At 40.1% G+C, this 12,168-nt stretch overlaps 1 protein-coding gene across 3 annotated transcripts in view; it reads right to left on the reverse strand.

The window, feature by feature from the left end:
- Positions 1-11,854, reverse strand: part of coq9 (coenzyme Q9 homolog (S. cerevisiae)) — a 19,525-nt gene extending 7,671 nt beyond the window's left edge. For 2 of the 3 annotated variants that reach the window (XR_015066477.1, XM_085914986.1), the window contains exons 1-6: positions 11,696-11,846; positions 10,990-11,176; positions 10,697-10,814; positions 7,018-7,160; positions 6,803-6,887; positions 6,586-6,690 (exon numbers count right to left, since the gene is read on the reverse strand). Coding sequence is in view for 2 of the 3 variants with exons in the window: in XM_085914986.1 (XP_085771112.1) it covers positions 6,586-6,690; positions 6,803-6,887; positions 7,018-7,160; positions 10,697-10,814; positions 10,990-11,176; positions 11,696-11,753 (696 nt within the window). In the remaining variant the exon portion in view is untranslated. Of the gene's footprint in view, positions 1-6,585; positions 6,691-6,802; positions 6,888-7,017; positions 7,161-10,696; positions 10,815-10,989; positions 11,177-11,695 lie in introns of all 3 variants that reach the window. The other variant, XM_085914987.1, reaches the window with a different exon arrangement.
- Between the last annotated feature and the right edge of the window lie 314 nt (positions 11,855-12,168).

A 12,168-nucleotide genomic window follows, 5' to 3' on the forward strand; every position in this document is an offset into this window, starting at 1 on the left:
TCGCGCAATCCTCTCGACCAATGATGCGGAAATTATTATACGTGCATTTATCACGTCGCGCCTGGACTAGTGTAATGCATTTTTCTCTGGTCTTCCCAAGTCCAGCATCAAAAGTCTACAGTTAGTACAAAATGCTGCTGCAAGGCTGCTCTCACGGACAAGAAAATTTTATCACATTACCCCAATATTAGCCAATTTACACTGGCTCCCGGTCCATTTAAGATGTGACTTCAAGGTTCTTCTATTACCCTATAAATCATTGCATGGCTTAGCGCCTTCATATCACGTCGACTTAGTTGTTCCTTACGTTCCGTCTCGTAACCTTTGTTCGCAAAACGCTAGTTTCAGTGACACCGAGGGCCAAGAAAATGTCTGCAGGGGCTAGAGCATTTTCTATTCGTGCTCCAGAGCTCTGGAATGCCCTACCAATGGATATTAGAACTGCTACCTCAGTAGAAACATTTAAGACACGTTTAAAGACGTATTTCTATGATATGGCCTTTAATTAGCCTGTAGTAGCCGATTCGGCTGGAGTTTGTTTTTGCTCCCTCTCCCCGACCTCACTCCCCCCACCCCTCCCCGGCCGGGGAGGTGGTTAGGTGACACCCAAGCTGACGGCGGCTATCTAGATTCTCATGGACCAATTCAGCATGAGGGAACTGCAGCGGATTACCCTACTAGAGGACACTGCAAGGATAATCAAAGGCGACAGCTCTTCGCTTTAGCCTGGACATCCACTTTTTGATTTCCATATTATGTATTTTATGTGCCCTTTTTGCATCCATTGCAGCCTGGTGATTCTTAAAGGGGGATCCTTCCATCTGTGGTCCCTTCTCAAGGTTTCCCATTTTTCCCCTAGTAGGGGTTTTTGAGTTTTTCCTTGCCCTTTTGGGAGCCCAACATCAGGGGATGCTTTGAGAATAATTGTCAATTGATTGTCTATGTGAAGCCCTTTGAGACTGCTTGTGATTTAGGGCTATACAAATAAACTTGACTTAATATTGCTAAGAATCGTCCGATCCTCTCGACCGGTGATGCGGCAACTATTATACATGCGTTTTTCACGTCGCGCCTGGACTACTGTAATGCGTTATTTTCTGGTTTTCCCAAGTCCAGCATCAAAAGTCTACAGTCAGTACAAAATGCTGCTGCAAGGCTGCTCTCACGGACCAGAAAGTTTGATCACATTACCCCAATATTAACCAACTTACATTGGCTCCCGATTCATTTAAGATGTGACTTTAAGGTTCTTCTATTAACCTATAAATCATTGCATGGCTTAGCGCCTTCGTATCTCGTCGAACTAGTTGTTCCATCTCCTAACCTTTGTTCGCAAAACCCGAGTCTCCTAGTGACACAGAGGGCCAAGAAAATGTCTGCAGGGTCTAGAGCAGGGGTGCTCACACCTTTTCAGCATGCGAGCTACTTATAAAACAACCAAGTCAAAATGATCTACCTACACGCCACAAAAATGCAAAACATGTACCGTAATTTTCGGACTATAGGTCGCTCCGGAGCATAAATTGCACCAGCCATAAAATGCACAATAAAGTGAAAAAAACAACAACATATAAACATATCTCAGACAGGATGCACCGAGTGGTCCATGGCAATACGTCCTCTGAGCTCTATAAAGGTTTCGTGTGGTGTCCCACAGGGATCAGTACTAGGACCAATTCTATTTAATATTTACCGTAATTTTCGGACTATAAGTCGCTCCGGAGTAGAAGTCGCATCAGCCATAAAATGCACAATAAAAGTGAAAAAAAAAACATAAAAGTCGCACCGGAGTATAAGTCGCACTTTTGGGGCATATTTATTTGTCAAAATCCAACACCAAAAACAGACATGAACCACCAACAACAGGCTAAACGATACGGTATGCTAACGCGACACATACACAAACGAGGAGCTGAGAACGGGCCTGACGTACATTCAGAGTTATTCAAGTAAGTATTACAGAAATAACACGTTTATCAAACCATCTGTGTCACTCCAATTCATTAAATCCATGCTTTATGTAAACAATTCCACCCGCGTATGCGCTGCATATGCTGACGTTGGACCCGTTTTAAGTTGCATTTCTAATTATTCCACAGACCCATATAACGGTATATAAAGTATATTTCAAATAACTAACATATTACAACAATATCAAACCATCTGTGTCACTCCAAATCATTAAATCCATCGATCAAATTTCTCGTTCTTTATGTCAACAACGCCGCGCGTGCGCTGCAGATATCTAGTATATAACTATATTGTAGCGTTAACAAAAGTACCAGGAAAGACGTGGGTTTATATAACAATATTATCAAAGCATCTGTGTCACTCCAAATCATTAAATCCATCGATCAAATTCCTTGTTCTTTATGTCAACAACGCCGCACACGCGCGCCGCACAGATCTAGTATATAACTATATTGGAGCGTTAACAAAGTACAAGGAACGACGTGGGTTTATATAACAACAATATTATCAAACCATCTGTGTCACTCCTAATCATTTAATCCATCGTTCAAATTCCTCGTTCTTTATGTCAACAACGCCGCGCACGTGCGCCGCACAGATCTAGTATATAACTATAGTGGAGCGTTAACAAAATACTATATAACGATATTGTAGCGTCAACAAAGTACCAGGAAAGACGTGGGTTTGGTAAATGGCTATTTAACAAAACAATAGTTCAACGAGCTAACAATTACTGAACTTCCAGCCGCGGAGTTGGATGAGAGCTCCATAAATAGGACCGGGCCTGCGTAAAAGCCATGTCCGAGCCCCATCCACCGTCCTCAGACAGCTACCCGGCCGAGCGCCGGCCCCCGACTTCCATCCACGGAGGTGAAAGAGAGCTCCCGTCGAGAAGGACCGGGCGTGCGTAAAAGCCATAATAGTTTTTCAAACCTTCTGTGTCCCTCCAAATCATTAAATCCTTCGATCTCTTTGTCCTCCGTGTCACTTAAAACAAAGCCGCTAATGATGCCCGTAGTACGTGGGGCCCTTCGTCATCTTTGTTATCCCGTGATCTAATCCTTTGCCTTTTATGTAAACAACCGCCGCGCAGCACGGGTGACGTCACTTGCAGTTCAAATGACAGTGATCCCTTGCTACATCACGGTTCGTTTATCGCGGTTTCACTACATCGCAGATTTTTGAATTTTGAAAATTTGTGAAAAAAAATCACATATAAGTTGCTCCTGAGTATAAGTCGCCCCCCCTCACCCAAACTATGACAAAAAACGCGACTTATAGTCCAAAAATTACGGTAACTATTTTCAAATTTATTAAGGATTCTTTGTATGTACAATGTATGTTGATGTACCTTGCATAACCGAATAGGCCAATATTACACAACACCCAAGAATAAATATTTAATTTTTTTGTAATTATGTGACGATAGGCTGACAATTTTTTTTTTTTTACGTCACGCTGCGATCGACCAGTACTGGCTTCGCGATCGACGTAATGAGCACCCCTGGTCCAGAGCATTTTCTATTCGGGCTTCAGAGCTTTGGAATGCCCTACCAATGGATATTAGAACTGCTACCTCAGTAGAAACATTTAAGACACGTTTAAAGACACATTTCTCTGATATGACCTTTAATTGACCAGTAGTAGCCGATTCGGCTGGAGTTTGTTTTCACTGCCTCTCCCCATTCCCCTTCCCCCCACCCCTCCCCGGCTGGGGAGGTGGTTAGGTGACACCCAAGCTGACACCGGCTATCTAGATTCTCGTGGACCAATTCAGCATGAGGGAACTGCAGGGGATTACCCTCCTCGAAGACACTGCCAGGACAATCGAGGGCACCTCTGGCAGCTCTTTGCTTTGACATCCACTTTTTCATTGATTTTCATATTACGTATTGTATGTGCCCTCTCTGCATCCATTGTAGCCTGGTGATCCATCTGTGGTCCCTTCTCAAGGTTTCTCATTTTTCCCCTGGTAGGTTATTTTTTAGTTTTACCTCGCCCTTTTGGGAGCTTAAGATCAGGGGATGCTTTGAAAATAATAGTCAATTGTTTATCTAAGTGAAGCCCTTTGAGACTGCTTGTGATTTAGGGCTATACAAATAAACTTGACTTGATTTGACTAGTTAGTGTGAAGGCGAAGGCCTTCACACTATTGTTATTCGACTTTATTAGTGTGAAGGCGAAGGCTATTGTTATTCTACTTTACTTTTCTTATTATCATTAGTGTGAAGGCGAAGGCTCCCACCCTAACTACTCCCACATGCTTTAACCGATTCACCCCATTCCAACTTTCACACGTTCCAAAAATTCACGCCATGATTGCTACCATTTTATTTGTTCATAACATTTACCGTTTTTGCATAATTAGCAAATTTGTGCCTTAAAATCCCCCATTCATTCTTTATGGCACATTCAACACGAGCCATGTTCCCGTGTGAGTTCGAATCTGACATCTGACAACTTTTATCATGATTTCTTTCCTTAACTCATTTTTTATTTATTCATTTAATTTTAATTTAAAAACATCATTTTAATCATTTATTTCAGTCAACATCATCAGCAATTTACCATTTGTATTTCTCGTTTAATAGCATCATTCCACCGCATCAACACTAAGTCACTGTTTAACTCAGTTAGTAGAGAATGGTACATTCAACATGAGTCATTTCCCCGAATGGATTCGAATCTGATATTGGCCTTTATTTTTTATTCATTCATTTATTTATTTAATTTTAATTTAAAAATAGCATTTTAATAATTTATTTCATTCAACATCATCATAATTAATTTACCTTTTTTTTTTAAATCATTTTATTCCTCAGGATTTGGCATTATTCCACCGCTTCAAAAGCAAGTCACTATTTAGCTCAGTAAGTAGAGAATCGCACATTCAACACTTGTCATTTTGCCGAGTGGGTTCGAATCTCACTTGGCCGTTATTTTTTATTCATTCATTTTTTATTCATTCAATTTCAACACATCATTTTAATATTTGTTTTATTCAACATCATAATTTACCATTTTTATTTCTCATTTAATAGCATCATTCCACCGCATAAATAGTAAGTCAGTCTTTAGCTCAGTAAGTAGAGAATGGCACATTCAACATGAGTCATTTTGTCGGGTGAGTTCGAATCTCACTTGGCCGTTATTCTTTATTCATTCATTTAATTTTAACACATCATTTTAATAATTTATTTCATTCAACATCATCATCATAATTAATTTACCATTTTTATTTCATTTAATCATTATTTCGAGTCCCACAATAGTGTGAAGTGCCTTCGCCTTCACACGCAATTTCTCCAGAAATTGCCAATTCTAGTTATATTTGAAGTTGATTTGCTTGTTTGATTAGGGAGCACTGGTTAGCACATCCGCCTCACAGTTAGGAGGGTGGGGGTTCAATTCCACTTCCGGCCCTCCCTGTGTGGAGTTTGCATGTTCTCCCCGTGCCTATGTGGGTTTTCCCAAGGCACTCCGGTTTCCTCACACATCCCAAAAACATGCTTGGTAGGCCGATTGAGCACTCCAAATTGCCCCTAGGTGTGAGTGCCAGTTCGGATGGTTGTTCGTCTCTGTGTGCCCTGCGATTGGCTGGCAACTGGTTCTGGGTGTCCCCTGCCACTGCCTGATAACTGCTGGGATAGGCTCCAGCACGCCCGCAACCACCGTGGGGACAAGCGGTACAGAAAATGAAGGGATGGGTATTTGTTTGATTTTCACATTACTTTCTGTAGGCGACAAAACTTTCGTCTTGCCAAAATCTGACCTTTCTGTGTGATCAATATTTCGGCAGTGAAACTTATTTATTTTGATATATTACACCTCATTCTGGGGACTTTCCTATGAGTCATTCTTATGAGTAATTTCTAAAACCAATGGATGTATCACGTCTCTGCTCCTCCATAGCGCCGATCGCCACGCGGAGTGGAGCTTATCAATGTTTCCTCCTCCGAGCCTCGTGTGTCAGTGTTTGTTATCATGGTTACCGTTCGCGTCTCTGTCCCGCATCTGCGCACTTGCCCCCCCCGCCTGTCCTAGTCTTAATCAGCGTAATCAAGGTCACCTGCCCCTTGTTACTCGTGTGCTATTTAAGCCCTGTCCGCGTGTCACTCCGTCGGATCGTTCCGTTACCCGTCCTGTTTGTTCCTGCCTGTTTTCCTGTTTGCCAGGACCTGCCTGTTAGTTCCTGCCATGTTCTCCTGCCAGTTTGATCCCCTCATTTTCTCCTCCACTCCCTTCAGTAAACCTTGGTACAGGCTACATTTGATCACCTTGCTTTATTCCGCACATGACAGGATCAATTTGAAGTCAGGTTATAAGCTTTTGTTTCTACCATTTGTTTCTATCGTACCATAAACAGCGTGCAACAGAACATACTAGTTCTCTTTTTATACACTAACTTACCTTGTCAGAATATGCAGTTTTGTGGTATTAGAACCTCAAAACAAACCCTTTTGATTAGGTGCTTCATATAACTGAACAATATTAAACATAATCCTTTGTGGAATAAAAAAAAAAAAATTAAATACATGGAAGTACCCATAAACAAGGGGGAGAAAGCGGGTATATAAAGGTTTGAGAGCAACGCATAAGATCAGACCCACTCACATCTGTAGATCTGTCTCCAGAATAGTACCAGATGTCATCCACAAGAGTAGAAAGGTGTTCCAGACTTTTTGGAATATTGTAAGGCAGAAGAAGAATGCTCATTGCCTGAGGAGAGAGCAATAAGAGGATTTTTTTTTTCTGGTCTAAAATTCGGATTAGAAAGGTGCACTGGTCTTATGCTTATTCATGCTGCGACACGTCATCACACGCACCTTACCTGTGGCCATGTTTCTATGTAGGTGATGTGCATCCTCAGTCTAGTCTCAATAGCATCTCTTAGAAAGTCAGTCGTCTTCTTTGGTCTGCAAGATAGTCATCAAATATAGCCACATTTTTTACCCAAAGTTATAACATTGTTTTACTATTACAATACTATATTTGAACATCATTATAGATTTTTGTGTGCGTGGGTGTGTTGTTGCATCCACCTACTCTGCTTGGCCCAACTGGACCTGCTTTTGTTGTTCAGCTAGTGTCTCCCCCAGTTGTGAGTTACACTGAGCAATGAAATGTAGGACCAGGTCTCCAGCTCCATTGGAGAACATACCAGTGGAAGCAGATGAGAGGCCTAATGTCTAGTACCAACACAGACACCGACACAGGCAGTGCAGTTCAACATGATTATTTAAAAATCTTGCTAAATCATTATAAGCCTAGAGATGTGTAACATAGATGTTTTTTGTATAGACCAATTTATGTCAGTACTAACAGGCATGGATTCACGCGAAATCAAACAGTGCCGTGTTTCAGTTCTGAAGAACATCTTAATACGTTATGACTGTGCGGGTGTAGAAGAGATGTCAAGTTTCCATGGCACACATAGCAGTGTACCCATGCCAGCCTAATAACATCACCCACTCATGCAGGCCTTCACAAATGCTAGAAGTACATTTCAAAGTTTGGAAGCAAGGGAGATTTGCTCCACACAAATATATACTTCATGAAGTAGATTGTAGCAATGGTGAAACCTCGCACTTTCTAGCATTCTTCAGCCAGGCGTTGAGCAGTGTATGCCACGGTTCCAGCGCTGCCCTGCAACTGGCGACATCCCTATCAATCAGTGCGGACTAAAGGGCGGCCGCGTCGCTCGCCTCCACCCGACACTAACTGGTCCTTTCCTACAAAATTAAATCATGCCGGAAAGTGTGCAGCATCACCATTGCTAAAACTTACCTGTACATAATGCACAGTGTGCTTTAGACCAATACTTACAATACGGTGGCCAAATTCATATTTTCACAAGTCGCAAAATCTTGTGACCAAAATATAGCAAGCATTACATACTGTGTCGGGTACATTCAAATTCATACTGTGTCAAGTAAATTCATTTTTACTGTCCTCTGGCTCATTTGGTTTCAATTCATGATATTTTGGTTTTAGTCAATTTATATTTAAAATTTAAATTTATATCTATTTATATAATTTATCAAATATATTTTTTTATTTTATTGTCGACGATATTAATATTTACTACCACAAGTACCAAAATTTGCACACCTTCGGTATCAATTACCAGGTACCAAAAATCCGAACAGAACCTGTTCAAAGGTGAAAAGTACCCAGCCCTATAGCCCGCCGCACACCAAATAAAAATTTACTGAAGCCAAGTGTGTGGGGTTTGGCTACTTTTTCTGAGTGGGTGATGGTCTGCTACTGGTTGTGAAGCCAGTGTACGTTCCAGCAGTCACAGATGTAACAGCCAATCAAAGTTGAACATGAGGTTTGACAAATGCAAAAACAATAATTTTAAGATAGCAAGAGACCTACCCTACTGCTGCCAAGCCATGTCAAGTACACACAACACAATACAAATTAATTGACAGTATAGTGTGTTTTACAACAGCTACAGCTATAACAAAGTGCTTCACATATAGTAATGGCCACACAGACAACCACAAAGATAGTGAAAACAGTAAATTGAAACTGAATTAAATAAACAGTGGGCTAAGAGTAACCATAGAAAGTCAGTCAAAATAGAAAGAATAAAAATGGATCTTCAAACGAGTTTAAAAAAAAATGGACAATGGAGAGTGAGGGCGGGCTTGCCTAACAGGTTCCAGAGGGAAGGACGAGCAATAGAAAAGGCTCGATTCCCTCCGAGAGGACAGACAGACACACACACACACAGACACTTTATTGCTCCCTGGGGGAAAATTCAGTTGCCAGAAGTATGAATCAATAATTAAATACATAAATGAACATCTACAAATAAAAATAATATTTTCAATGTTTTACAAACATTAACAGGGTATGTCATTTACAAAAAATTATAAATATGTTGTCAATAAATTGATCATAATTTAGTAAATCTACACTAATGCTTTATAATGGTCCCTTCTTGTCCCTTCAGTAACAAATGTTACTCATGTTTTACTAATGATTACCAACTTACATAATATAATATTAACAGACAATATCTTACTCATTTACAAACATTTGTAAATGTTATGTTCACCATTAGTTAATTGTTTACGAAGTTTTGTTAATGCTTCATAAGTATACATTAATAATGTTTTACTAATGATTAACAACTTACATAATATAATATTAACAGACAATATCTTACTCATTCACAAACAGTATATCTTATGTTTATCATTAGTTCATTGTTTATGAAGTGTTGTTAATGCTTTATAAGCATTATTTATTAGTGTTACCGGGTTTTGCTATCATATGATCTCCAGTTAGGAGGCGAGTGGCAGCATTTTGGACTAACATGAGATGCTTGAAGACTAACACGAGACACTTGAAGGCGAACTGGCTGACTCCAGAATATAGTGCAATGCAGTAGTTTAACAGAGACAGTCTCGGTCGGCAATATGTACGTAGGTACAGTGTCAAAAAGTCAAATTTTTCTCGACAGTCACTCTGAAAATTAGATTGGCTGTGAACTGAAAATGAAAAGTTTTCACTCTTAAATGTGAAAATGCACTCAAAAAAATAGTAAAAATTGAGAGGTGAGGGTGGATCAGCTTTGTCTCATTAGGCCCTATATTTATTGATAAACTTTGAACCGAATTTTATGGGGAATTCAAATGCATTCATTTTATTAGGCCAGTAAGCATTCATCCTCCAAAGGCTTACTGTACACTCAGTCTAGTGACTGCAACAGACTGGTGGAAAATATTCGGACCTAGATTTCCAAGCAGTAAAAGAATAAACATTCCGTCCCAAATCACGCCAAGGAAAAGAAACTGAGAACCGATTCTGGTTGAGAATCGATTCCCACATTACCAATTCATTGGAAACGTTTGCTATTTTGCTAACAATTCCTTTACCGATTCCAGTCACCACAAATGAGGTCACTACACACATTACGCACGCTACGTAAGCGTAGCGATGTAAACGATGATAGCACCTATGGGGCAGAAGCGCTTCAAAGTTTGGTTACATTTCGTTAAGAAGTATATGATTACAGCAACGTGCTATACTTGGAATTTTGAAATTTCAACAAAGGGAGGAAATACCTCTAATATACAAAAGCAATGGTTACATGCACCTTTGATCCACTGCGGAGGGTCAGTCAACAACCTAGCACCAGCAGCAACATTAGCCCGAGCTCGCATGCAGTTTTACTGGTAATAACTAAAATTGCTTTTCATGCAAGTTCTATTTCTATAATTGTACAATGTTTTATTTTAGATGATGTGAGACATCGTCTGACTGGTTCAGATGCCAGCAGCACTGTACCTCAAGCTTATGCGTTCACGGAGGCAGGGAGGAGCAAAATGTCGAAGGAAAAGACTGAGGAATGTCATGTCAGTGACAAAGTTTGTAGTTAAAGGCTTGCACTCATTTGCCACTGTTGAAGCCCCAGATTTTTGGTAGATGATTATTTCTACTGTAAAATAATGTTTGCATTCTTCACTCTTAGTTTGTAAAGTCATCTTTACACAAAGTTGTAATATCTAGAACCAAATGATCATAATCATTTATGTGCTTCTTTTTTTTCTCAAATGAAAACTGTTGAGACTCAATAAACAGGATAAAAATCATAAAAATCTTATCAATTCCTATCTTTAATCACACCCTTTCAAATTCAGGGATTAAATTTGAACTGTGGGAAGGTAAAAAAAAAAACACCTGCATTTGTCATTTGACCGTGTCTCACCTCAGCACCAGCCGCAATTGAATCCATGGTCCAGCCATGCTGTGGGACAAATTCCAGAGCAGCATTTAGGACTTTACTTTGAAGTTGTTCCTCTGTTTCATACTCCTCACCCTGGTAACTTGCACACAAACGGGGAATTATTTCTCTCTCGAAGAAATTCCATACGCACAAGAAAAATTCAGTAAGAACAACAACAATAATAATAATAAGAGGAGGATTTAATTTAATGCATAGACTTCCTGCAACATGTTTTAGTATGAGCATTTTACATGATTAGCTTTTGCAGCACTTACCTAGTTCTTGGCCTGGTAAACTCATCTGCTACTGGGTTAGCTTTTGAGTCTTTTTGTGAAGCTGCTGGATCATGCCCAGCAGAATGTGTGTATTTGTTTGATTTGAATTCATCCTGAAGCCACTGGGCATAGCGGAAGTCTCTTTCAAGACTGCGATGCTGCAGTTTTGATGTTGGTGCTGCCACAACTGCAAGAAGCAATGCTGTCATTTGACTATAAAGAATTTATTTAAAAGAGACCTAAACACGATGCGATTGCCAACATCCGCTATTATGAAATTCCTGTTGAATTAAATTGAATATATCCATCCATCCATATACATACATACACACACACACACACACACACACACACACACACACACACACACACACACACACACACACACACACACACACACACACACACACGTATATACGTACATACATACATACATACATACATACATACATACATACATACATACATACATACATACATACATACATACATACATACATACATACATACATACAAACATACAAAAACTGTACGTTTAGAAGCACAACAACGTTTACGTTGTCTAATTCTGTCCTTCACGATCAGCTAAAGTGACTCGGATTATTTGGCTAGCGTCAGCTTTGGACTCACGACAATAACAAAAGGAATACTTTTTATTTAAGAGTTCCATTTTAATCACGCATATCCTAAAAAATAAAGTAGTTACCGCTACACAGGCCGCGGAATGCCCTTCCTCCACGTATTGCCCGCACCAGCGCCGCCATGTCTGATTTAGGGACGAACAGGATGCGTCATAGTGTTGGCTCGTGAGTGAAAGATTCGTTCAAATAGAACAAATCTTTTCAGTAAACGAGAGTGAACGAATCACTTCCTAAAGTGATTCGTTCATTTTTTTAATATAACTTGAATCAGTAGATGTCAGTAATGCCCATTTGAAGCTGGTGCCACCTCGCCGTACACAAAACGAAGAAGAAAATGACGTTACTTCCCGTTCACAAACGAGTCGTGAATTGCATTTCCCGTTCACCAACGAACGAATCTGTTAGTGAACGAATCACTCAGTGAGTGAATCACTCACTGAGTGATTCGTATTTCCAGTTCATCGCGAGAACGGATCAGTGAGGGAACGAATCCTGGCTTTCCCGTTCGCGAACGAGTCAATGAATGAACTGCCTTCCA

This window comes from Syngnathus leptorhynchus, chromosome 6 (assembly GCF_054491065.1).
Source record: "Syngnathus leptorhynchus isolate UIUO chromosome 6, UIUO_Slep, whole genome shotgun sequence".
NCBI classification, from domain to species: Eukaryota; Metazoa; Chordata; class Actinopteri; order Syngnathiformes; family Syngnathidae; genus Syngnathus; species Syngnathus leptorhynchus.